Source organism: Hydractinia symbiolongicarpus, chromosome 8, assembly GCF_029227915.1.
Source record: "Hydractinia symbiolongicarpus strain clone_291-10 chromosome 8, HSymV2.1, whole genome shotgun sequence".
NCBI classification, from domain to species: domain Eukaryota; kingdom Metazoa; phylum Cnidaria; class Hydrozoa; order Anthoathecata; family Hydractiniidae; genus Hydractinia; species Hydractinia symbiolongicarpus.
The window spans coordinates 22,270,423-22,297,704 of NC_079882.1; the positions used below are offsets into that span (position 1 = coordinate 22,270,423).

At 33.3% G+C, this 27,282-nt stretch overlaps 3 protein-coding genes across 4 annotated transcripts; 1 reads left to right on the top strand and 2 right to left on the bottom strand.

The window, feature by feature from the left end:
• The first annotated feature begins 1,276 nt into the window (after positions 1-1,276).
• LOC130654017 (gelsolin, cytoplasmic-like) lies at positions 1,277-11,312 on the top strand. The gene is made up of 26 exons (XM_057456520.1): positions 1,277-1,462; positions 2,586-2,660; positions 4,966-5,040; positions 5,137-5,202; positions 5,305-5,382; positions 5,565-5,617; positions 5,929-6,034; positions 6,293-6,403; positions 6,679-6,745; positions 6,835-6,964; positions 7,052-7,229; positions 7,382-7,532; positions 7,607-7,704; positions 7,807-7,944; positions 8,081-8,167; positions 8,242-8,313; positions 8,545-8,751; positions 8,826-8,887; positions 8,964-9,057; positions 9,140-9,232; positions 9,324-9,368; positions 9,507-9,572; positions 9,989-10,114; positions 10,194-10,265; positions 10,696-10,785; positions 10,892-11,312. The coding sequence occupies exons 1-26, from the start codon at positions 1,427-1,429 to the stop codon at positions 11,003-11,005; spliced, it is 2,490 nt and encodes an 829-aa protein (XP_057312503.1). The 5' UTR covers positions 1,277-1,426; the 3' UTR covers positions 11,006-11,312.
• LOC130654016 (uncharacterized) lies at positions 11,060-21,101 on the bottom strand. Its single transcript, XM_057456519.1, has 8 exons — positions 20,560-21,101; positions 16,704-16,999; positions 16,154-16,363; positions 15,883-16,047; positions 15,601-15,794; positions 15,037-15,320; positions 13,722-13,973; positions 11,060-13,053 (listed from the first exon to the last, which is right to left on the bottom strand). Exons 1-8 carry the CDS (start codon positions 20,690-20,692, stop codon positions 11,966-11,968), a joined length of 2,622 nt encoding a protein of 873 aa, XP_057312502.1. The 5' UTR covers positions 20,693-21,101; the 3' UTR covers positions 11,060-11,965.
• A 1,766-nt stretch (positions 21,102-22,867) lies between these two features.
• On the bottom strand, positions 22,868-26,589 carry LOC130654018 (uncharacterized). Of its 2 annotated transcripts, none has more exons than XM_057456521.1 (4): positions 26,432-26,589; positions 25,446-25,702; positions 25,084-25,335; positions 22,868-23,369 (listed from the first exon to the last, which is right to left on the bottom strand). In XM_057456521.1, the coding sequence occupies exons 1-4, from the start codon at positions 26,439-26,441 to the stop codon at positions 23,235-23,237; spliced, it is 654 nt and encodes a 217-aa protein (XP_057312504.1). In that variant the 5' UTR covers positions 26,442-26,589; the 3' UTR covers positions 22,868-23,234. The 2 variants fall into 2 exon arrangements, with proteins under 2 accessions (XP_057312504.1, XP_057312505.1); XM_057456522.1 differs by lacking the exon at positions 26,432-26,589 and adding an exon at positions 26,111-26,259.
• Between the last annotated feature and the right edge of the window lie 693 nt (positions 26,590-27,282).

Below are 27,282 nucleotides of genomic sequence, written 5' to 3' on the forward strand. Positions count from 1 at the left end.
CGTGATAACACCTAAAGTTAGATTTTGAGAGTTATTTGAGGTTTATCCAAGTACACTCAAGTAGAGCAACAGTGGAATCTTCTGTTGAAGAGGAACTTACGCTAAGTCTTAGATAAAATTTTGTGTTGCTTATAAAAAAGCACACGTAAATCAAATGATACCACACCATGTAACGTCATACCATGACAAAAAACGCGCACTCTTTGGTTTCTGCTTGGATGTTTTTTAACTTTGGAGAGTTTTTTTCTAAAGTATCCGAGTTATTTCCCCATTGCATGTAAGCAGTTTTTTCGTTTCTTAAAGAAATCGTTTAACCTTTTTTGCAAGATTTAACACAATTGAGAAATGTTAACGAAACCACAATCACCGGTATATGGATGTGAACGCATGCTAACCTTTTCATTCATTGGTAGAAAATAAAAATATTAACTTGTTTATAAGTGCAGAAATTTCTCCTACTGTAGTAATACAAGGAGAAATAAGACTATATTTACACTAACTAGAGATGACCTTATCATTTAGCAGGAAATTCGTTTCCGTCATGGAAATTAAAAGACAAAGAAAATGTAATCATGTGGTATATAAAACTCAGCAGAATCAAGGAAATGTAAATGGTTCCTACGAAGAATTGTTGATACATATGTTGTTTTGTTGACGATAGAAGTGTAAAGATCATTACAAAGGTAATATTTTTTGCTATGATGTTTCGTGTCAGAAAAAAAAAATATCATAAAATCAGGTACGCCATTGAGGAAAGGAGAAACGAACACGCGGTCTTTCAATCGTGAAATTTACCATCCTTTGCCATTTCCTTTGCCCCTTAAAATCAGAATTTCAAAACATTCAAACTTGTTTGAAAGGTATCCATAGAGTTACGATGGGAAAATGGTATCAGAAATAGAGAATCATTTCTTACTTTTTTTCTCTAGAAAAAATGGTAAGGTTTCCAAAGTCATCTGCAGAATAACTTTGAACAATCATTTTTTGCTATGCCAATTATCTTTCTTTCAAACCTTCAGGTGCATTTCTTATTCCTTGGCTTTTCGAACGTGGTCACGCGCACTTTGATAGCAGTATTTTGCTTTGGCCTTAAAAATGGTGCATTTAGTTTAATTACATAACACGCTATAGAGATTGTATTCCTTGACAACTCTGCACAAATTTATTAAAGCGCCTAAGTTTTATTTGTCAGTTTCTAAATACAGCTACATGACTCAATTCTTATTGAAGTAATTAAAAGGCACTGTGAAGGAGAGTGAGTCACAGAATCTGGCCTAAAATAAAAAGTTGTGAATTTTCATGTTGCATGGTTAACTCGTATCCATTACAACTTTTTAAAACCTTTTAACTAAAATTATTTATCGTTCTTCGGCAATGCAAGTGACACATTTTTCTATCTTGATGGAATGGAAAGTAGCAGGTGAAAATGAGGAAAAGTTCCATAGTCATCAGGCTTCGAAAGGTTTGTAAATTTATACTCGTCCCCGGAAATCATGGGTTTACCTCAAAGAGTTCTAGGTTTGAAAAAAATGTGATGCACTCGAAAAGTCTTTTTACGTTCCTCTCAAATTAAATACTTTGTTTTTTAAAACTGTGCGCTTTTACACATTCTCAACTCAATCTTTCAGCAAAATAAGTCGTAGACAATGTCGTGATCCTGTATTTTGATAACATATCCCACTTCAAAACAAAGCAAATGTTTAATCTCCCTCCAGAGATTAAACTAAAAAAGCCAAGTATAAAAAAAACACAGTCTGGTATCGAAGTTGTTGAAAGGAGATTAAGGATATTTAACCTTGAAAGCTTCTCATAAATAAAATTGAAACATCTAGGTTGAAACATCAAAATGTCTAAGTAGGTGTGGCCATGGAATAAATAATAAAATAGTACATAAAGGCTGATCAGCACTACATTATAGTATTGTTGAAAAATTTTCTCAGTTCACTGGAAGACATTTGTATCGAGGTTTTGTCGAATATTTTAAACATCATAAAAACAACAAGTCAATACAAATTAATTTTAATTATTTATTTCAAACTAATTTCATTTCACACGAGAAGTTGAAATTTAACTAAACGATGAAACTAAATGTCAGGTCATAAGGATCATTATCGGCTTACGTAGCATGAATGTACTGGGTACAAAGTTGTGCACAATACTACATTTTTATGAAAAGATCTTCAATGTCATGACAGACGCCTATGAATTGTTAAACTACCTTTCCCTATTCTTCACGTCAAGTTTTTTATTTGCTTCTGATTAATATTTTTTAAACCGTTCCATTTGATCGCCATCTTAGAGATTTTATAGAGTGCAACTCTTCAGTAAACAGTGACCGGTGTAACAGTTCATGCTGTGAGTAACCATGCAACACTGTGTTATGAAAGAAATTAATAAATAAGTCAATGTTTAAGGACGTTGTTGTCTGCAAAGAAGACATAACATAAGTTATCCAGATCTTATTTCATTTGCAAATAAGACCTCCTCTCCTCTTGTAAAGCTATTGTGGAAGGCAAGCTTATTGAAGTGTGTTGGGCAAGTGTGAAGATCAAGAATAACTTGCTTTTTTAATTTTCTCTCTCAAGATGCCTGGAACTTTTGCTGATGAAGCGTTTGAAGGAGCAGGGGAAACACCAGGATTGGAGATCTGGAGAATAGAGGTAAAAAATTTCAAGTTTTTTAATTTTATATGAAATTAAAAGTGGAATGTTTATTTAAAATTTAAACATTTTAATCTTTGACATATGTTTTACCATATTGTCTCACACATGTTGCTCTTTTTACTGATTTTATAGTCGCCGCTTAACATAGTCATTTTATATCATATATACCCGTTAAAGATTTTCCAGTTCAGATGAAGAACCTCGAACACCACCCCGTCCCCAATTTTCAAAAAGAAAAATGGCGGTAGCGTGCTTCCACGTTTGTTTCTTCTCAACAGAATCAATGTGTTATAAACATCTCAGCATGTACAAAAATATAGCCAAAATGGCGGCAAGTACACTTCACTGTTATGATCAACACATGTGTTTATTTTGTCAATAAGTTGAAACACTCACTGACCATAAATAGATGTTTTTGTAAATAAAATACAGGAGGGGTCAAAATTATTTTTGTACAAAATGCCTGACTCTCAACATTATCAGCTGTGATCTCACGATCTGCACATGGTGTATTTTCATGTGTTTTGTGCGTGTCATTTTTTTCTTTTTATTTCTATTTTTTTCTTTGGTTTTTACTAAAAAGAAACAGGAAAAAAAATCGCTATTTTAAACAGTTGATCTGACCAATTTTCAATAGATTTTAAAAAACCCCAGGTAGCGACAAATTATAGAAAACTGTCTTAAAACCTCTTAAAACCTAAATCCTTTTATTTTTTGGCACGGGCTTTAGTAGCCACTACATACCCAGGCCTCCACAATTACTCGCCTCCCTACGACACTGCCTTTCTCCATAAAAGTCATTATGACGATAACAACTAATAAAATAATTTACTTAGCATTCACCGTGTACTTTAAGAGAACAATATTAAACAGACAAATGATTCTTATAAAACACAAAAATATTCACTTTTGTTTTTATCTTTATAAACTTTTTATTTGCTGGCTTGTTTCCTATCACGGTCATAATTACGCAAACGTTTTAACTCTTGTCAATAAGATTTCAAAAGCGTGTTGATACTTTAAAACGAGTTTTTATTTATTCCGCCTAAGAAAAATACACCTACAAATATTTTTGATTGTTTACATTTTTCGCAGCAAGCCCTTTTGGCTTTAACAAATGCGCGCTAGAGAAAGTGAAGCGGACGCTATGCAAAGCGAGATCTTTTTTTCATTTCATTTCTCTCACAAAGGTATCCTTAGGACTTCCATCTTCATTTGATAATAACTTACAACCTCAGCAGTTTCCGTTGGAAGAAGAATACCTCTTTCCTTGCTAGCTCTTACATATTTTGCCTTTCGCGCAGTTGTTACAGCCAAAAGGTCTTTTGAGCTGCGGAAAATGTAAACATTTAAAAAGGTCTATGAGTGATACTGCTTTAGTTATTATTATTAATTGTTGTTGTTTTGCAACTCTCATTTTAAATCCGGCGAACTTAGACAAATATTGTTGCTTTTTTGGGCTATTTGTTGAGCAAGTGAAAGAGCCATTGATATTTTAGAAAAAAACATTTGCTTTTATAAAGAATGTATGCAATGAAATATATTTATTCAACATCATGCAATGCTTGAACGGCATGTTGTTTTTCTGGCGTGCATCATCTGATCCTCAAGAACAACAAATACATAATGGCGCAAATAAGTATTGTAAATATTATTTTTCCGGCGTGTTTATGAAATAGAAGGCACAATGACGTCAAAACTTCTATGAACCCTGGCAATAAATATCCAACAATTTCAATTGAAAACACCACTCAAAATATGTTGTTGACGAGCAACAACAAGTATAAACAACGCTTGAAAATTTTATTGTGCGCTGTCTCTCTAACTCATCGTACAATACGTTTCACCGCTTCGCATGTAGTTATGTGCCTCCTCCTAAAATTGATATGACGTCACCCCTGTTCATATCATACAACGTTCGTAAACGTGCAGTTGGAAAAAAAATTCGATTTGAAAAAACTCGAAATATTAAAATTAATTTCTAAAGTCATCTCTTTGTCTTGTTTCAAACGTATTTTCTTTTCTTTAGGACTTGTGAGAATTGTCTTGTATTATTTTATCATCTATTAAGGACAGTTGTTCTTAAAAGATTCTCATAAATAAAATTGAAACATTTAGTTTAAAACATCTACATGTCTAAGTAGGTGTGGCCATGGAATTAATTTTCTTAACTGGGTTATTACGACGAGTAGTGAGGTCTATTTTTTTATCCCAATGAGTCATTTAACATTTTCTATTCCAGATCCGAGCTACATTATCTACACATTTAATGTTTTTACATCAATAACCTCATTTTTTATAGAAATTGAAAGTAGTGAGACAAGATCCAAAAAACAATGGCAAATTTTACACTGGAGACTCGTACATTTGCCTGCTTGTAAGTCCAGTACTATATCTCATTTCGTCTGTTTTTTGTCTAAACAACACGCTATCACGTCCAGTTGTTTATGCTGTATAATTTTGATTCTCTTAGACACGAAAAGTTGAGAACAGAATTGAATGGGACATCCACTTTTGGTTGGGAAAAGAGACCTCCCAAGTATGAATTTTTTTTACATCTCACTTGTTATGTCTGTACCACTTGTTCCAAGTAGCACTGTTCCTCCTTCTTCGACCTGCATTATCTATATTTGTCATTTAGGATGAGGCTGGAGTAGCTGCTTATAAAACGGTCGAGTTGGATGACTCCTTGGGGGGATACCCAGTACAATATCGCGAGGTTAGTAGATCATGGTCTGCTGGCTCCTTACTGACTTCGTAAATCTTTTAACTAGTGTAAACCTAAACTTTTTAGCAACACGATAAAATAATTTTTCTCCAAATTTGGCGATATTTCTTTATTTATTTCTCCTTTGTTTGTTATTTCTACTTATTTCTACGTATATTTGTTTTCACGTATAGGTGCAAAGTCATGAGTCAAAGAGGTTTCTTGACATTTTTCCTGATGGGATTCAGTAAGTAGAAAACAAATAAATAACATGTAAATACTTTCCTCTTAAACCGGGTACTATGTTTTATTTATAGTATGAACTTTTGTTCCTTACCTTAAATTTTGCATATTTTGGCCTTTTGGCTTGTCTGTCTTTAAAATTCAAATACAGTCCCTAGTTTACAAACTTGCCAGAGAACTGCTTATTGCAGCTGTTGATTGCGAAATGTTATGTTATATTAAAAAACTTACGGGTTTGTGCAATATGTAACCCAAAATATGGGTTGTTAGATTTTCACCAACAAAAACGTTGACGCACTGCAATTTTACATGTAGATATATGGAAGGAGGTATCGATTCTGGCTTCGTTCATGTTGACAGAAATGCTTATGTGAAACGCTTGTTGCATGTGAAAGGAAAAAGGAACATCCGAATCGAGCAGGTAAATGAACGTAATTTTATTTTTGCAATACCATGATTTACTTTACCAAGGCGGTACACAAAATTTTGTATTTGCAAGCTGAACACAAAGTAGAAAAAAAGATAAACAGATTGTTCTATAGAAAATGCATGTGTACAGGTATTTTTAACGTCTGACATTTTAAAACTAAAACCTTATATTTTGAGGAGTCCCTGACACCTTCTATTCCAAGGTGGCTACCAGCTATAACATTTAGAATTCCCCTGTACGTAACTTTAGGTCGAACTTTCGTACAAATCCTTAAATCATGGTGACGTATTTATTCTTGATGATGGTAAAACAATATATTGTTGGAATGGAAAAGATTCTAGTAAGCGGGAACGAATAAAGGTACGAATGAATTTGTAACTAAACATTTTTACAGCTGTGCAGGAGAGTACTGTTATATGTGAAGACATGTGGAGGAGAGCACTGTTTCATGCGTAGTCGCTAGTAGTGGTACCTTTCTTAAAAATGTTAGCTGATAACAAAATTTGTTAAAAAGAGATCATGGAAGCACGAGCCAATAGGATTTTATGTTTTCTATATATACCCTTTTGCCACTAATTTATTAAAAAAACTTGACTGGTTACATCTGGGAACTCATGAAGCGGTATTGATTTCAGGCTGCGGAAATTGCTCGCAAAATAAAAGATGACGAAAGAGGAGGAAAAGCAAGAGTTGTTTTAATTGGTCAGTCTATTTTTTTATTCTTCTATTTTTTTATTGTCATGTAATAATATCCTTTAAAATTATCATTTTGCATACTCTACATATTTTAGATTCAGGATACGATCCAGATAACAGTTTCTTCAAAGCACTAGGTGAGAAAGGACCAATCAAATCAGCCGAAGAAGGGGGCGACGACGTAGAATTTGAAAAACAAAGCAAAATCGAGATAGCTCTATACAGGTGAAAACGGGTATTGGCTATAGCAGGAGACGTTATATATTAATCAATTCTGTTCTTACCTTAACATATCTCATTTCCTTTTTTTAGAGTGTCTGATGCCAGCGGGGATTTAAAAATTGAAGAATGCGCCCGACCACCTCTGAAAAAAGAAGACCTCGATACCGACGATTGTTTCATATTGGACAGCGGTCCATCAGGAGTGTTCAGTTGGATAGGAAAAGGCTGCACAATAAACGAGAAAAAAGCTGCAATGAACAATGCTATGGTAAGCTGTTTTTACTTATAAAAGCTTGCTGCCTATTGAAGCGTCATGGCGCTCAATGTGTCCAATTTCCATTGAATTAAAGATGCGAGTGTTTTTTTGAGATTTTATTGGTTGTTAAAAAAGTTGTCCGCAATATGACTCTTTTTTTGCAGCGTTTTATCAAGAAAAAAGGATATCCAAACTATACCCAAGTAATGAGAGTGGTAGAAGGCGGAGAGACACCTCTTTTCAAATCCTTTTTCTCAAATTGGGTAACAACCGCAGACCAACTTGCAATGGGAATCATGGATAAGAGTAACATTGGTAAGTTATTTTTTCCACGAGAAGGTCATGCTCCTGAGAAACAAAATTAACCATGCTTCAATTGATATTTTTAGCTGCTTACAATACAAGCCAATTTGAGGTGAATTCCTTGCACGCAAGAGCGCAAAAAGCCAAAGAAACCCTTGTAGATGATGGCAGTGGAACGGTTAAGGTGGTGATATTTTCTTGAACAAATGTGTTACTGTTGTCGTAAAGTTCGGTTAAAATATAAGTATTTGAAGAGAAAATGTAAGATTTCGTTGTAATATTTTAGATATGGCGGATTGAGAAGTTTAGAAAAATAGATGTCCCTGAAAAAGAACATGGTGTGTTTTATGAAGGAGATTGTTATGTTATCTTGTACACATATCAAGTGAAGAAATATGAAAAACATATTATTTACTACTGGCAGGTAAGAAGTCGCTTCTTTTACACTGTGCTTCTTAGTCATTGGATGTTCGAATTTTTTGTTGCGTCAGGAGAGATAAACAACGGAGTCGTCCGTATTTCTTTTTAAAGTTTTGATTCTTTGTGTTATTTCTATGCAGGGATTAAAAAGTTCGACGGATGAAAAAGGTGCTTCTGCCATTATTGCGCAGCAAATAGACGACGAAATGGGAGGGTCACCAGTTCAAGTAAGTTAAAACAAATTAGCATTTGACAATACTCGGTTATTACATGAAAGTAAATTTTAATCACATATTTTTAGGTACGCGTTGTTCAAAACAAAGAACCTGAACATTTCTTGCGAGTTTTTAAAGGACGAATGATTGTGATGAAGGTAAATGTTTTGCATATGACAGTAACGATCGTAAATCACTCAGCCAGGAGAATGATCCAGAAAACTGTTTTTGTCGAAAATTATAATTTGTTTTTCTTCTATTCATTTGAAGACTTACTTTAGGTGAATAAAATTTGTTTTAATCACCCCTTCTGCCTCTATTACCTAGAGGGTACACTGAAAAACATTTTTAGAGAAGAAATGTGTTTAAATTTTAAAAATCTCTCACAGGGTGGAATTGAAAGTGGATTTCGCAAACGTTCTAACAGTCAAAGCGAGCAATCAAAAGCAGCTGAAGGGGTCCAACTGTTTCACATTCGTGGTACAACAGAATTCAACACGCGTGCTGTCGAAGTGATTGGACGAGCTGCATCTCTTAATTCGAATGATGTTTTCTTATTGAAAACAGAAGAGAAAGCTTTCATGTGGGAAGGATCGGTAGGCAACACTTATTGTTATTACTAACATAAATTAACATGTAAGAAGCTTTTTGATGTGTTTTAACTTTGTAGGGTGCGAGTGAAGATGAAAAAGAATTTGCTGAAGTAGTTGCCGATTACGCAGCGCCTGACGGGTAATATATCACAGTCAATAGGTACACTCAGATTTGCCTTGCGAACAAAATAAAAAAAAATTTAAAATAATTTTAGAGACTTAGTGATTGTGCGGGAAGGCAAAGAAACCAAAGAATTTTGGGAATTAATTGGTGGTAAAGAAGAATATGCTTCAATGCCGAGATTGGCGGTAAGTGAAACGATTAAAAACATTTACAATTCGACCAACATTCATGGAATACATTACAAAACAATTTTTTTGTTATTTTCAGGAAGACAAGCCTGTTTTCCCGCCAAGACTCTTTCAATGCTCAAATGCGAGTGGAAGATTTTGGGTTGAAGAAATATTTGATTTTGATCAGGATGTAAGTTCCATAATGTCGCTACAACAACAGCTGTCTTATGCAAGTTACCGTGGTGCTCTTTTCAATTTTGGCATGATTTTTTTTCTTTTAGGATTTGTGCGAGGATGATGTCATGTTACTGGACACGTATGACGAGGTTAGTATTTAATCCAAGGCTGGTGGACAAGGAAGGTCAATTTTACCCTTTTTCAGCCCTATAAACAAGAAATTTTAGAAATTCGAATTACAAAAATCCAGATTTTTTTAATTAAATGTGTATTTGATTATTACGTAGGTTTTCGTTTGGATCGGAAGTGGCGCAAATTTTATCGAGAAGAAAAATGCGTTGGAGGGAGCAGTGGTAAAAATTCTTTTGTTACTTATCTTAAATACATATTTATTTATAAAATATTTAATACAAATAAACCAATATTTATTTATTAATATAGATTTGTACAAGTATACATCACAGTATACAATGCTCATAGACTTGACATTTATTTGTTATTTTAGTAGATTTACGTCATGTCGTGAAATAATATACAGGCACATTTGCGCACAACAAAACTCAATCAAAATATTAACGTAAAGATTTTTCACCCTTGCGCGCTGTGACAAAAATAATCTCGTAAATAGAAGAAAAAATAAGCCCTAGGAATGAGAATACTTAAAAATATGATTAATAAGTTGGGCGATTTTAAAGAGGGCGTAGATCAGAAGGGCGTAGGACAGAAGGGCGTATCTACGATTAATTGTTTTTATCAACATTATATTTAGTCGTACATCAAGGGCGACACCACTGGTCGAACAGTCGAAACTACCAGCATCTTGCAAGTCAAACAAGGATTTGAACCGCTCAATTTTACTGGGTATTTTTGGGCCTGGGATCCAGAAAAATGGAGCGTAAGAAATTTTATAATATCTTCCGATTATTTCTTGTTTTATTGACACATATCTCACAAAAGTTTATATATGTTTATAGAAGGGAATGAGTTATGAAGAATTAAAGAAGCAACTTGGAGAAGAAAATGTAGCGATTACTAGTGTAAATGACGTAAGTAGTGCCCATGCTTCTTAGCAACTTAGTACTTAATCCTGCTACGCATAAGTCTTGTATTCGTTACATCATGCAAAAAGATTTTCAGGGAGAGTCTTCCTAAATGCTAAGAAATATCATAACGAACCAAACCAAGGCCGTAGCAGAAACCAAGTGTATTCTTTTTTGGGGGGAGGGGGATGGAGTACAAATCAAGAGAGTTATGATAAGCATCACTTACCATGATCGGTATTTTTCTTAAGAAGAGGGAATGCAGGTGCCTTTTACCTGCTACGACCCTGTCTTCTGTTACATAAGTAGCAAATTACAAATGCCAATTGTCTCGCACGAAATTTCTTAGCGCATGCGAGTTTTTTAAAGTTTGTTTCCTCATCGTAGCACAAACAGCATATAACTGATTATTACTTTTTTATAATCTCTATCGTAGGAACTGGAGAAATATAACAAGGAGTATCCATACGCACAGCTCTCACAAAAAGATCTCCAGTTAGATGGAGTTGACCCGTGCAACAAAGAGGTACACTCCGCTTTTCTGATATCATCAATACTTTACTTTCTCTTTTATAGCTATACATTTATATCAAATTATTTAAAAAAATTCGGGGTTTTATTTCTTTCTTTAGAAACATCTATCAAACGCTGAATTTGAAAAATATTTCAAGATGACGAAGGAAGAGTACGAAAAAGTAAAACCTTGGAAGAGGGAGATGTTGAAAAGAAAATTAAAACTATTTTAAAAAATTAAATTATTGTTAACATAAAATTTAGATGAACAAGTAGCGTTGGACCAGGCAAGCAATTAGCAAGAATAATTTTTGATGACCAGAATTAGTCCTTTTAATTTTAATTGTATTTCATGAGTACGTCACGATGCTTCGTGGAATTTGTTACTCGCACTTTAACTCGCCGTTAACTGCACCGCCATCATGGTACTAATGACGTCATTCTATTGTATCAATAATATGTCATTGTAAAAAAACATTGTATATATTGTTATATTGACTATTCTTTCTTTTTTTAAATGCAAATAAAACTTCTTTTTCATCAATGACTTTTTTTTTTACTACTTCTGTCCTGCAAAAGAAAGCCAACTGCAGGGACAAAATGTGACTGCAATTAGAAAAACGCGTGATTTCGACGGTTTCAAATCACCAAAATTACTTTTTTGACACTAGACCTTTTATTAGTAAGAACTATTCTTCCGAGGTACATGCAAACACCACTTCTTTTCTCCCTAACTTTATCCTAGGAGACTAAAAGGATTTACTTACAAGAGTCTTGCGGGATGATTGCTTCAGCTTGAAAAACAAAACAAAGCAAAGTGGATATAAAAATGTTATTTTTAAAGCAAATATAAATGCTTAAATATAGTGCATATATAAATATAAATATTAAATCAAAAATATTTTTAAGAATTTTTTTAAAATTCTTAAAAATTTTTTTTAAAATCATTAAATTTTCAGTCAATTATTAGTCAGTAATTTTTAAATAAATTCAATTAGTTTATAAACATCAAGAATGCTTCAGCTATGCAGCAAAGAGCTACTAGCTTCAGATTATAATTCAAATAAAAAATAATTTTGATAATTTTATACGGAATATACTAAAATTAAAATCAGAAACAAATATATTATCACAAATATAAATATAAATAATAAAAACAGAGGAAAGTGACCCTCACAGATTTTTTTTAATTTTTAGGTGACGGAACATATTATACTTTTTTTCTTTATTTTATTTTGATAATTTGTTGTCCTAGGTTCTTGTTTATCATTAATTTCATGAGCAGTGCTGCTCGCCACATCATCCAGAATATTAGCCTGCTTTTTACCAGCAGTATTTTGCGGAACGATTTTAAGATTCTCCGTTGCATCAATACTTTCAACAGCTACTTTATATTCACTTGAATTCACTCTATTTTCTTGATTATTATTATTTTCTGAATTTTTCACATCGTCATTAATTATAGAAACATTTTTATCTACAGTAACCATCTTTGTAAAGTCCTTATTGGAAGTCTCGCTTCCATGTTGAACGATTTCGGGTTCAGCAATTGCGTGGCCGGAATTTGTTGCTGAAAAAAGAATCGGAGTTAGATCCGATGTCGCTTCCTCGCCGTTTCTTGCTTTAAAGAAACTCCAATCTTCCAATTCTCTCATGCTGACTAAGGTTTTAAAGGAAGACATAACTCTAACAGAATTTACAAGCAGATTGGCGATAACGATGGCGGAAAAAGACAAGCAGGATACTATTGGATCACCATCTAACTGTGTTAACCAATACTTATCAAGTACTGAAAACAAACAAAGTGCTATTTGTGGATACACAGGAGAAACAGGTAGGTGATCCACCACAATAGGAAACATTACCAATTCATCAGCATATCTGTGTCTACACAACGCTGTGTTAAACTCCTCCATAAGCTCCGGAGATTTGACGTATTTTTCAGATAGTAAAGGCACAACCATCTTACCTTCGTCGATAACATGCAAGCGAACAGACTTCTCGTTAGCAGGAGACGGAGAAGAGATTTTTATGCTGGGGATATGTTTACATAAGTTGACAATCAAATTGTTAGCAGCTGCTGAATCGTCTCTATGGTAACTTAAGACTACATCAAATTTTGTCTTACTTATGTATTGAAGAGATTGGAGAGATTTCTCATCCAGAAAATCAACGCCTTTGATTATAGGAAATTTTTGTTTAGCGAACTCTTGTCTCCAGATGCTTGAAATATGTTGAATACTAAGAACTGCATTAGAAGGTTGCAACGTGTGATCGTACCCTAAAAAGAAAAAAAAGGTGTCGTAAAAACGAATCTTTACTCCATCATTGCAAGGCAAGACCAGGGTTAATATAGACAAACCGTGTTTGTCAACATTTAAGTTTTCCTTATTTTATGGCGTTAAAGTTTTTTTCAATACAATTTTGGCATATTTCAAATTTCTTGACCACACAGACAAAAAAATATCACCAAATGAAAAATTTCTAAAGATTGACAAAAATGCACGCAAAGTTTTTGCTTTCTTTTTAAAAATATTCGCAATTCAAGGTTTTAAAAGTTCTTTTCAAGGGAATGAGGTTTTTTAAAATCACACACAACCCGAGACATAAATCAGTGGAAAGGGGGACGAAAGTTTCGAAAATCGTTATCACGACCCATTGAGAAAGCTGCCTGTTAAAATGCACTCCGAATTTGTCGGCACGTCTCAGTTCGTCATTTTTTTGATACTTCCAGGGAGTATTGTTTCATAATGTCCGCAGCTAACGCACCCTCGAGGTTCTTTACTTAGGTCTACACCCTGCCAATGCTGTTTGGCCATTTCGAGAAATAGCCAAAGAACGGCTATTACGACAGATAATTGCCCGAGGTTGTACTTTCATTTTAAGGTCCGGCAGACACTAATAAAAAACTATTTGACCTCTTTTCTGCAGTCATATTAAGCTACTTACTATTTTCAATATCAATAATGCTGACGACTTGTTGAACTTTTGAACGCGTAAGTTTCTGGTCGGAGAAGTTTATAATGAAATTAGGCGTACACCACAACGGCCACACATCGACACTTTCAAGATTCACCTCGATTAAACGCGTTGTATAATTTGGATCTTCGTGCAGAGCGCGGGCAAGATTGTATTCTTCCTGGCAAACTTTAGAGTTCATATAGTTGGATGAAAGAAGGGAAAGAACAGCTTTGCTATTTTCTAAATAGATAATAAAGTAAACTACAAAGAAATAAAAAGTACTTTCCCAGGAACAGAGACTTTTTTTCGAGGATCGGTCTACTTTTGATTTTTTAGAGATTTAATTTTGCGGATTTATCTATTTTTATATTTAACTAGCATATTGTAGTGTGGGCAAGCTGTGCATTTCCAAAAAAAGTATTTCACAAATTTCACATTTTGATAGGACGGCAACGAAACCGCTCTTGTAGGAAATTTTGTCTACTTTCAGAAAAACCGATATAGAGGCCAAAAAATCACGAATAGCTTTTTAAAATGGTGAACCAGGACTAAAAAGGTTATTTGATTACCCATGGCTTATCACTTAGATATTTCTTCCTTGAACCGTTTATAGTATATTTTAACTAAAAACAGTACATTAACAGCACAGCCTCCCTTTTGTGGTTGTTAGTAAAAAATATTTTCACGGACCTATTTTCACGGTTGTTCGGAAAATTCAGGAAATACAGAAAATATTCCTCCCTGAAAAAAATCCTTCCAATAAACCAATCACATCATATTCGATAACTAATGCTTAAGGAAATACAGCACTGGTTCCCTCGAACATTTCTTTTTCTTAATAAAGATAATTTGAATTATAAAAATTTTGAGCAATACACGTTTCCCAAATTGCATGTTTTTTTTAAATTTCAGAATTTAGATGTTTTGGCTTTAGGATCATATTCAACATCATTGAATTGGTGTGTGTGTGTACAAATTTTAACTTTAACCGACATGTGAAAATGTTATTAATGTTAGGGTCAAAATCTTCTTAATTTTGCACTTGTACTAAAAAGCCTCAGTTTTAAGCAGAGTTCGGTTACGACAAAATAAAAAACCTGTTGTAACAGGTTGTTTGTTTGCTCTATGAATCTGAAGATTACACATTCTACCAAGTTTTAGGTGAGGATTTCAAAAAATCACATTCATTTTGTTTGAAAAAGTTTATAAGTAGCAGCGGTACATCAAAGAAAACTAATTCGGGAAAAGCATATTTACATATTTCAAACAACAGAATTAAATAAAAAATGAACATTTCACCCACCTATACTTTTGTACAATTTAGATTGCCAAGCAGACCCAGTGCGCAGGCCAGACTGGTCAATAAAAATATTCCAATCAGGTTTAATCTTCCTGATATAGTTGTAAGTTTTATTTGCTATCGTTGTATCTCTATGAGAATAGGATATAAACACGTCATAGGAGTCATCGAGTGAAATCATTTTTTTCTTCAACAGATTCTTTTCCTTCTTCGATTCTTTTTTTTCAGTTCGAATGCAGGCTGAAACGTTTGCACAAGCGGCTCGTATCATTTCAACACTGATTGGCCTAAAGGTAAAGTGAGAACATATGAACTTTTAGTTTGAAAATTTTAAATAAATGATGTTTTCCGGTTCACAAAAAAAATTACGTTAACATAAAGTAGAATTCACACATTCGTGTGAAATTCGAATTTACTATTTATCTACTTTCCAACATATTTCAATTCGCTATTTTACGAAGACATCGCGAAATTGCGAAATTCATTTTTACGACACTTTTTGACTTTTAAAATACTACAAAAAGCCTTGGCATTTGATATCTGAGACTTCTACGCATAGTGACGTACCTACAATCAACATATTGAATCAAACCCATATAAGTTGGCATCTGAGCTATTTCCTCAACATACAATGGAGCTAAATAATCGCGGTTTGTTTGACGGGAGCAACACAAAGCGATATTATACTGTTCAATGCAGGATGTATCCTCTAAGTATTTAGGACTCAATATAGCCACAACTTTTGCACACACCAACATGAGCTAGAAAGAAATCAAAAAACGTACATTTTATGTCAATTTTTTTGGGTTGAATTTGATTCATAGAAAGAAATAAGTCAAAAAATTATACCTGGTAGATCTCTTCTTGCCAAGACTGTTCTAAATTAATTTCTTGCCTTTTTGAGAAGATTCGTAGCTTTTTATGGTCTTTACTCAATGCTTGATATACCATATCAGCAACTTTGCTATCACATGGGCTGTATGATAAATAAATATCATACTCAAAATTGCTGTCCTGCAAGTAAAAATTTTACACAATCAGCAACTAGAAATTTTATAAGGAGAAAGCAACTTGAAATATCATTTAAAAGATTATTAGACATCAATTATCAATAACTCACTATTAAAGTCACATCATTCAATGTCCATATGTTCTTCCATTTTTCCTTCAACTCTTCAAAGTATCTTGTGAGTTGCAACACATTGTCATCGGGAGTGTCAGGATATCGAGTGTAAACAACAATCTTTAACACTTTTAAAGGTAAACCAACTTGCATCCAGTGAATTGTGGCTTCAACGATCAGTCTCAGCATTAGTTGTTTACTGTAACCCTAAAGAAATAGACACTAACATTTAACATTTACAAACAAGAAACAAATTGATCATTTCTTCATTTCTTTTCTTCCTCCAACCATGGAGCAAGGTGTCATATAAATATAACTCAACGAACTTTGCAACTGCATTGATAAAAATGCTCACAGAATACAAAAACTATTGCAATTAACAAAAAGGGCATGTCAAACATAATGACAACAGCCGATTTACATTACTCTTTCTCTCTCTCTCTTCTGGTTCAAATTATGCCAAAAATTAAAAGTTTTGTTTTTAAATACTCTCAAAATAACCAGGATCTTTGAGTATAAAAATTTAACTGCACAAAATTATGCTAACCTGGTCACCAGCAGCTAGAAGAGGCATGATAACCTTTAAGTCTTCATTTCGACAAAGCGAAATGAGTGATCGAAACACCTCTCCAACAGTTGATGGAGGACGTGCATTTTTCTTAAATCCACCTTCAAAGCATAATATACGTTTAAATGGTAATCTGTCAGGTAATAATTTTGACCACCAACAGGAGAATAATTTTCGAAGATCCTCTTCTTTATTTTTTGCTAATTCACGTACATTTATTTGCAGGTCTCTTCTTAATGCCCCGATTACGGAGGTGGGTGTTGCAGAGTAGTCACCTGCAAAACAAGAGAAATATTAAAAGTATTTAGCTTTCTTTTTGTAGGATGGAAACCAAGAAAATATAATTTATATTTTAAATTTGGATAAAAATTACAATTATTACAAACAACATATATAATGAAATTCGTATAATGACATTCTAAAATATCTTCACAAGAAAGAGAAAAAGCGGATTTGTGTTTCTTTTCTTTGTTCTGTTTTTTTGTAATCACTTTAAATATGTCAATAATTATAACAGAAAATGACTATATATATATCAAATAACTTTTATTTTTCCTAACGAAGATTTATATTTAAACAAATCTTGGATCTTTTTAATGCATAAGAGGAGCTTTTAAACCTGTTGGAGAAATTACAAAGATATAAATAAAATTAAAGGGAACCCAAGGTATAACACGATGCTGGATTTATATCATTGAGCTTAAAATTGATCATTGAGTCTTTCTTTTTAAATTTTTTTCTTTTCTTTTTGTTTTTAAGATACTTGCATTTGAAGAATTTCACATTCAATTATGCTGCATAAATTATGATGTCATATTTAAGTAAAAGCAAATTTTGACATTTTCTGTCATCAGTAATTTTTGACCTGTTAGAGGAAGTGCATTCAAATTTTTTCAATGCATAGGTATTACAAAGGTGAATTGATTAACATAATTTTTTTTGCCAAAATAACACAAAATAACACTCGTTTGCTCGTCCCAGACCTCTTAATTTTTTACTGACCACCCAATAACTTGAGATCTGCAACTTGGTTTGCAATAAAATTTTTTGGGAAAACTTGTATAGGCTCCAATCTGAAGGATCGTTAACTTTGCCACATGGCTTACACGTTTTTTAAAATGGCTAAGCCAAGGTAGCTGGGCCATGGTGTGATTTTATCATGTGCATGCAATGGGCAAAATCAACAACAAAAAAAAAATTGCATTAAATTAAATTTAATTTCATGCAACATGTTTGTAGCGAAACTTTAAAATACTGCACTGTAGCACAGGCAGCAGCATTTCTTCTTCCTGCTTCATTTTCACTAAATAATCAATTTTATACAGAATATAAAGAAACAAACAAAAGCAGCCAACTGTGAGAAACACGAATTGAAATTTTTTTATCATATTTTGTAACAAAAATATAAATGTCTTTTTCTAATCCTAAGCTCGTAAAAAAAATTACACACATTTTCGTCAATGTATTATTGAGCAGATTGACAACTGTTTTTTTATGCTTCATTTATCCAACAAATTTGCAAAAGGAATTACACATGTTATGTTTTATAATGTATATCTAGATGTTGCTAACTGTCAAAGTAGCCAATAATTCACCCCCTTTACAGGTTTAAGATGTTGTTGCGTGATTTTGCTGCATATGCAGGGCAACAAGAAGCTGTTTTATGCAAAAAAAATTAGCCTCGGCATCTTAATCAAGGAATTGAATTTACTCTGAAATCTAAAAATCTTAAATAATTACTAAACCTAGCTATTTCTTTATATTAAACTTTCTACATGCTAACTGGTGCTCAAATAATTTTAAGGAAACAGTCACTTTTTGTTGATTCAGCATGGATAGTTAAGCTTTCTATTATGACCTTTTATTATCTAATTATCTATCAATCCATTATCTCATTTTTAGCAAACTATATTTATTTTCCTCTCCAGTCTAACTTTAAAAATAGCTGATGTACTGTAAATGTGATTTGTGATTCAGCAACACATCAATCATCACATCAGTGGCAACCAGATTTCTTACTTTCTTGTTAGCGAACATGTGCTCAATTTTGTGATATTAACTATTCAAGACATCATAATAATCAAGGACGATATTATGTTATATATAGTCAATTGAATATACTTTAGCCAACAATGATCTTTTCACACAGGTTAAGGAATACTTAAGGCCTTTTTTAATTATGTATCTTTATCCTGCTGTGTAACAACTAGTGGTGCCGTAGTTTAGTGGTTATAACTCTCACACTCTATTTACAAGAGACCAAGGTTCGATTCCCCTTGGGCGCGATTCAATATGGGTGAGTGAATATTAATATAGCTTGGGTTAATCCAAGCCATTTGTAAGAAATTGGGGAGATGGCACACTGTGTGGCTGCGTTGGACGTTGCAGGGAGTTGTCTAGTAGAGCGCAGAGCCTAATTGGGTCTGTGTAGCTCAAAATGAGCATTAAAAACACTCTAGAATCGCCATCTAAGCCATGTGGCGCCGTAGATTAGTGGTTATAGCTCTCGTACTCTGTGCGGGAGACCGGGGTTCGATTCCTCTTGACGGCGATTCAACATGGGCGAGTGAATGTTACCATAGCCCGGGGTTAACCCAAGCCATGTGAGGGAAATTGGGAAGATGGCACACTGTGTGGGCCGTTGGATGTTGCCGGGAGTTGTCTAGTAGAGCGCCGGCTCTAATTGGGTCTGTGTAGCTCAAAATGAGCATTAAATACTCTAGGACTCTCCATCTACGCCATGGCCCCTCCTGGAAATAATAGACAGGGTATATCCCTCGATATTTGTGAGGCTAGCCATGTAAAATATGCACATCTATCTATCTATCTATCGGTCATTCCTGGAAATAGACAGGGTATATCCCTCAATTTTGCGAGGATAGCCATGTAAAATATGCACATCTATCTATTTAACTTGGATTATGCTATCTCATCTTTCCTCTATTCATCCCTTTGAAGACTCATAAGTTTTGCCATATCGTTTTTTGAATGTCCTTATTGTGTTCAATATTATAAAATATAATTAATATTAATAGACGGATTTAGGTCTTTTCCTGTGAGTTTCTTGACACATCGTTGAGGTTATAAACTCTCTTTTTTCCTGCCATGCAAATGCCAAAGTCGTAAGAACTATACTGAAAATGTAAACAACAGAATTCATCTATGGAAATTAAGTAATAGAGACATCAAAATTATTTCAAACAAAAAAACAAGACCAAACAAAAAATATAAGGACTAATAATATATAATGTGACAAAAAATTAAATGTTCGGTAAACGCCGAACTATGAATCTGACTCCTAAACTCTTACTTATGAGCTATGTCACGGGTATATATATATGGTAAAGTGTTATAATTGTTTTTCACAAAAATATGACGTTCGACTTTGGTAGCAGTTGCTGGGAATCTTTATTTTGTAAGTGTGAAATTATCTTCCTAGAGAACTTATTGACAAGTTGCAGCGTGACATAGTTGTTTTATTTTGCTTTTAAAATAAAAAACATGTGCACGCATGCACACAGGCAAGAAATATAAAGACGGACCGCAACGATCGAAGAAGTCAAGTTGAAAAAGCAACTTCCTTTTTAAAATAATTAAAACCTGATCATAAAAAGGTAAAATGATAGTTAGAAAAAACAATTCCAGCCCCTTTTAGATTGTTTGAACTTTAAATCTGTAAATTAAAGGAAATAATTTTTTCTTTTTTTATTCTTTGTCCTTTTTTTATTGCCTGCAAGATAATTTTAAACCGTTACAAGTCCATTTCCTTTTCCATGAGTAAGTGGATTTGACCCTGCCCAAACAAATTAGTTTAATAAACATAGAAAAATCTTACCAGGAAAAGCTGACAACACCAGTACATCAACAGGATCCTGTAGCTGTGTAATACTTCCCAAACAAAGTTCGATGCTGCAATCCCCATGATTAGTTTGTACAGAAATTCTGTTGCTTGTTAATAATCCAGCCATATCTAATGTTCAAACTGTTTTACTTTAAATTAAAAAACGCTCCTCTCAGTAAATTTACATTAACCTTCACGCAAAACGTCATCGTTTTTAAACAAATTCAAGGAAAGGAAGGGAAATCACGAAGTTCAAATCACACAGAAAATTCATTTTCTTCGAAATATATTTGATTGACTTGGTTATTCAAACAACTTTCGTTTGCAACAACGAGTCTGGGTTTTTCCCTTTTCGGGTTCTGATTCTTTTTCCCTCGCAGTTTGCGTCTTCCCATCAACCACATTCCGAGAAGCCCCAAAGTTACGTTCTTACTAATGGAAAAAAAAGAGAATTGATCCTAGAGGTGTGGCTATGACACTTCTTCCTTTTTGTACAATAGAAGTATGAAATCAATTGTGTGCGTTTTGTTTATTGGACAGATGGGTCAAAAAACAGGTTCAAGAATGGCTAATATGTCACGTTATTTTTACGCTTTAAAGACAAACGAGAATAGTATCTTTTCTAACATATACATTACAAACAAGACGTTCAACTAAGATGTAGATTTAACAGTTCTTTTGTTGCTATTTTTACGCTTTAACAATAGGAATCGGCGCTGTTTAACAATAGGAATCAGCTACGACGGTCGTCAACAATCAAGAAATTAACAATGTTTTACGCGGGATGTTTTTATGCTTGTGGATATATATCTTCACTCCAATCAAGAAAAAAATGGACTGCTGTTGTCAATGAATTTAAGCTGATGTTGAATTTTCCACATTGCATTAGAGGGCAAACATGTAGTTATTCAAAGCACCAACACGAAAATAGCTCTGTATAATTTGAACTATTATTATTATTATAACTACTAACTATAATTTGAACTATAAACAACAGTTCAGCAGTGTGCTTCTGGCCTGGTGATGCCAAATGGATCCATCTTAATTGATGTTGGTGATAATGGAAGGCATTGCCCCTTTATCGCTATAAAGGGGCAATCTCGACCCCTATTTTCTTTTTGAGATTTTAATCGAGGGACGAGAATGAATGAGGGGTTATATAAGCATGCTATATCGACAACAATTTGAGAAAATTTACCACAGCATCGTATATTCCTGATTTCAACTCAAACATATAGTATCCTTGTTATCTAGATGATGCCTTTTTTTGAAGCAATAGTGATACCGTACTCGACATATTCGTCCGGACCTTATCAGCTTTAATTACAGACTATCTCGTGCAAAGAACTCAAAAACGCATTTGGAATTATGACAACTCGTTTTCGTGTATTCAAACGTCCAATTATCTTAAAGTTAAATTGGGTGTAATAATATTAATCATTAAGGCAACACAATTATTTAGGGCTGTCTCTCGGCAACCTCGTCTCAGGACTTTTCCACGCCTATGAGATTCTGAATACCATAGGCTCAGAAAAGCCCTGGAGACAGGGTTGGTCTCTTAGATAACCAAAACATAATGGTTATTAAAATTATGAAATCAAGGAATCATTGGAAAAATATTCGATAAGAAAAATGGAGACAGATGGTATGGTATCACTTTATGTTGAGGTTCCAACATTAGTTCCATGTTGGACCTAGATACTACGAGAGGAGCACAAACCTATTTTAACAGAAGACGCAGTTTTATGACATTTTCGTTCCACGCCCCAAGTAAGCAAAAAAAATCGTATAAAAGGTTTTTTATTGAACAGTAAAAATCTGTCACAATTTTTTTGTTTTGAAAAAAGCCTCCTCTTAGATTTTATAGTTGTTAACGTACACAGCTGGGCAAAATTGCTTTAAAATTTTATATCACATCACTAGTTGCTTATAAAAAAATTGTATTATGATTGCAACTCGGTATCAATTAAACACAACATCATGTTTTAATATCCCGTCATGTTCGGTGAGATAAATATGTAAAAACTGATAAAAACGTAAAATATTAACCAACAGTTATAACATAAACACCTGTATTGTTTAAGAAATATACTTGCAATATCCTTGCGCAATGTCCAGTTTCCTAGTAATAAGGAGCCAGCTTATTATTATTTAAATATCTAGAATTAAAATGGTAATAAAAACAAAATTGACGTCATTGGTATTAGGTTATAAAAATAACAAGCACATTCGTTTCCTAGCCTAAATAGCAATTTTTATCTGTTTATTTGGTGGGTAAATTAACCAATCGAGGTACAAGTAATCGAGGAAGTACTTGATTTATTATGCCTTTCTCAAATATACATAATATCAGACATCCTTTGTTGAGAAGCATGTGAGGGCAACTATGATGTCAGTATCGAATTTTATTGTAAAAGATTTCGTACAATTTAAAATAAATATTAAAAATCATTCCAAACATCAGTAAATTTAGAAGAAAGGTTTTTTTAAAAATATTGCATCGTATTCAGTACACGAATTCTTCACGTTCAAAACAAGTAGCCAACAAACTTGAATGACTCGAACATATGCATGCTTTGTTGATGAAAATGGTGAGAGGATAGTTGAATAAAACAGCAATTTAAACACTGCTATCCACAACATGAATATATGCAAATAATACAAGTGACTTAATCTGAATCGTCATCAGAGTCATCTTCTTCCTCTTCAGAATCATCACTGTCATCGTCATCATCATCAGATGACTCTGGGACAGGTTCTTGAACTTTCTTTTTCGGGGCAGGTTTCTTTCCTTGGTCTGGATTCTGAAGAAAAGAAAAGATACTGTTATTATGAAATGATATAAAAAATGTGTAAAGCTAATGCACAATCACATTCTTACGGGGTAAAAATTTGTTTTATTGTAAAATTATCTCTAAAAACTTCAGAATTCTGACACAAAAAAATGTACGTTACTTTTAGAAATTGCTGGATTTTCTCTCTTCTGCCGCAAATTTGAAAGAAGCATAACAAGTTTACAATGACATAAGAATTTTTACAATTAATTAAACGTGGCATCAAAATTAAAATGTGAATGACTTATGAAATGAAAAAAGCTTTTTAAAAAATATATGATAAACAAACTTTTACATATTGTGAATTTTTGAATTTTTTCAGGAGAGGCCATGGGTTAGATCGAGAGTCCTCATTTTGAGCTATACAAAGCCAATTAGGGCCCACGCTTCACTAGACAACTCCCAGCAACATCCAACGGCCCACACAGTCAGCCATCTGCCCAATTTCCCTCACATGGCTTGGGTTAACCCGGGGCTATGGTAACATTCACTCGCCCATGTTGAATCGCTGTCAAGAGGAATTGAACACAGTCTCCAGCACAGAGTACGAGAGCTATAACAACTAATTTACAGTGCCACGCTAACCAGGCGCCATACTAATATATTATGAATATTTGGAGATTAACTTATGGGATTGAGAGGAAAAATTTAGGAATTTTTGTTAACATGGCAGCATTTAAAGGGGAAATCCAGTATAAATCACTTTTTTCTTTTTTGTTATATACGTACTCAGAAAAGCATAAGAAATCAAAAAAAACTTACTTCACTTGTTTTTCTTATTATATCATGGCGAAATTTTCAACGTTACATAAAATTTGTTTGCATTTGTGTGCAAAAAAGCGCGTGCGGAGGAAAAATATTGCTGAATTGTGAAATAAAAATAAATTGGCTTGTAAAGTAAAGTTTTTTGACGAAAAGAATGTTAAAAAAAGCGAATAAATATATTTTCTATTTCTTTAAAAAATATTTTGCTAAGAACGTTACTTTGAGTCAGTAAAAGACACCTCGTCACTTTGCATCATTATTAATTTCTCCCTTGTGAGACACAAGAGGTTCGAAGTTGTGTGGCTGTAGCTTTGTAAAGTCTTTTTCATGAAGAGAATTATCCTAGTCTACGTTTTCTAAGTTAAAATCTTCGTCATTACTACAAGACGTCTTATCAACGAACAATGTAAACAGTAAGTAAACAAACTTTTAGAAGGTGTGCTGCTGAGCTCACGGACTTTCTGCAAGATGTGACGTATGCTTATTTATTCGGACCTAGTCCTCTGAACTTTACACGACCTTGCAAATTTATTTAAAATTGAAGATGTTTACAGACCCGATTAAGGTATAAATAAAGATTTTTAATGATTGTAAAAGGTTTATTTTGACAAATTTATGTATTGTCTTCTTAAAATAACATTTATTTCAAATATTTTCTTTTTACTGGAGTGCCCCTTTAACCTCTGCAATTGCTGAATGGCAGCATAAATTAGAAAAGGCTGTCAGGGAAGCTAAAAAAAAATTAATAAATAATAATTCAGCAAACAATTACAAAATAGATCAGCAGAATGACTAAAAAGCAACAATGTTGTGTTTTTATCACTTTTCATGATTTTTAACCTGCAAAATTCTAATGATCACATCCTTTGACATCCTTAGAAAGAAATTTTAAAATTTATATACATAACATGCATCTTACATTTTTTCTGTATTCTTCCATTTCTTTTTCATATCTTTCTTTATCTTTTTCAACAATTTCTTCATATTTCTTTTTATTTTCAGCTTTCATATCTCGCCACCTTTCACCAGCAAGTTGTGGTATCTTTTCACCATCTTTTAACGTCTTTCCAGCAATTTCTTTACGAAACTCAGCAAGAAAGCAAAAGTAAGCTGTCTGAGGTCTTTTTGGTTTGTTTGGGTCCTTACCCATTTTCTTATCAAGAGCTTCTTTCTAAATTTAAAAAAACAAACCAATTCTTCAATATAAAAATCAGTAAAAAAACACATATTTCTTACAGTAAAAAGAAGTTAAAGTATGCCAACAAACAGATGCATACTAACCTCTTTCAAATAACGATCCCTATCTGTCTGGTATTTTTGTTGATAAGGTGCTTTCTCCTCATCTGACATTTCTTTCCAAGCAGCTCCACAAAGTTTAGCAACATCTTGAACCCTAGATGTATCCTTTCCTTTCTTCTTTAAAACCATGCGGTAATCTGATACAAAGTATATGTATGCCGAAGTTGGTTTCTTGATTCCGTCATTTTTCTTTATCTTCTTGGCTCTTTTGGCTTTTGTAGGAGAACCTTTTCTTTTTGCTATAAAAATAAAAATAAGTAGCTGTATATTATTACAAACTATTAAAATATGAGAAATATATATGGCTATATAATTAACAAAAAGAGCAAGTGAAGCTAGCTATCAGCTTAAATCAAAAAGTAAACTTTTGCATTTGTTTTCCTTCGCTTTTTTGCCGTATTCAACATGGCGCCCACAAACTTTAAACTTTTTACAAACTTATACTTATCTCAACATTAATCATAAATAAAGTAATTATTTTTTTATCCAAAATATCTATGGTAAAGTATATATAGCTATAGCTAGCTTTAGCTACTAAAATAATTTTCTTTTCTTTATAAAGTCTTTACTTTATTAGCAATGCTAGGCTAGTTGGTTAGCTATATCTAAAACTTCAATAAAGTTTCGTCGAAGAAAAAAGTAAATACCACTGCGTTTTGCCTTCTATAAATTATATTTTCTTGAATCATATTTCCTTTCCATCATTTCCTTCCCATATCAAAATTACGAAGAAAAATGCACCAAATTTTGTTTTCCAGTATAAGGTAGTAACCGACCGTACTTCCGCGAAGAGTGAGTATGTGGGACTGACGGTCTACCATAGTATATTAGTAGTTTTTACCGTAGCTAAATTTATGAAGCTTTGACCAGAGGCAAAATTTATAAAGGTTTGACCGTGAAACCAAGGGTAAAGTAAGAGTAACTTATCTCCACGTCGTGGTGGAAATTAAAAATATAGAAATACTCACAATTTTCCATTACGTATTAGCTCCCCTTTCTGAGATTTTTAACAAATTTGAATCAATGTTTCGTCAAATACAAGACTTCTTCTAGAGGTGGTGAAGCAGCAAAGAAATTCTCATAGAGCGCTCTTATTTTTATGAAAGGACACACCGTAAAAGTTTAAAATAGTGCCCAATCTCTTTTTTTAACAAAGTAAAATGGCGGGAGATTTGAAAGCATAGAAAACCTAGAAGAGAGGGTGCGTAAAAGTTTTCATTTTGTGTGAAATACTTTGGAAAAGAAGCTAATTCACTATTTCAGACATATTTAGTGTTTGTTTACTAAAAGTATTCAGATTCCAATGTTTACATTTTTGCAGCATTTTCAGCGCGAAAAAAATAGCAAGCAAAACATTAGGCAGAAGGCAGAGTAACGATTTTGTGAACTAAATCACTTACACGCTTCTTCAGTTGTTTTTAATACTCTCTTTGTTGTTTGGCCTTATATTTTTTAATTTACTTTAGGCTGAGTGTTGCTCACAAGTTGATCCTTTTCTTGCAGAACAAGACCGAAATTGTGTAGTCATACATTCCTATTGTGTGCCTACATTTGCAAAAAAATACAGTGTAAACCTCTTTATAGCAGACACCATCGGTTCCTAAGAAAAGTGTCCGTTAAAGAGAGGTTTCATTGTATTAAAAAAACGTCCAAAAATCGCTTCGATAAAATGCGCGAATTGCGTTATGTTATTATGAATACACTTTAAAGAATTAATCAAACTATAATGAAGCTTAATTCCATTCGAATCTAAGGTGCTGGAGCGTAAAGTTCGGGGAAAAAAGTAGAAAGGGAAATAGCAAACAAGCAAAAAACAATA

Coding starts and splice junctions, on each gene's coding strand:
- LOC130654018 (XM_057456521.1), bottom strand. Junction 25,336..25,445: donor GGGATCGTTATTTGAAAGAG/GTTAGTATGCAT, acceptor TTTTAAATTTAG/AAAGAAGCTCTTGATAAGAA. Junction 23,370..25,083: donor TGGAAGAATACAGAAAAAAT/GTAAGATGCATG, acceptor TCTTTTCTTCAG/AATCCAGACCAAGGAAAGAA.
- LOC130654017 (XM_057456520.1), top strand. CDS start 1,427: ATGAGGAAAAGTTCCATAGTCATCAGGCTTCGAAAG. Junction 6,035..6,292: donor GGAACATCCGAATCGAGCAG/GTAAATGAACGT, acceptor ACGTAACTTTAG/GTCGAACTTTCGTACAAATC. Junction 9,369..9,506: donor TACTGGACACGTATGACGAG/GTTAGTATTTAA, acceptor ATTATTACGTAG/GTTTTCGTTTGGATCGGAAG.
- LOC130654016 (XM_057456519.1), bottom strand. CDS start 20,692: ATGGCTGGATTATTAACAAGCAACAGAATTTCTGTACAAACTAATCAT. Junction 16,364..16,703: donor TTCTAGCTGCTGGTGACCAG/GTTAGCATAATT, acceptor CTATTTCTTTAG/GGTTACAGTAAACAACTAAT. Junction 15,795..15,882: donor GGCAAGAAGAGATCTACCAG/GTATAATTTTTT, acceptor ATTTCTTTCTAG/CTCATGTTGGTGTGTGCAAA.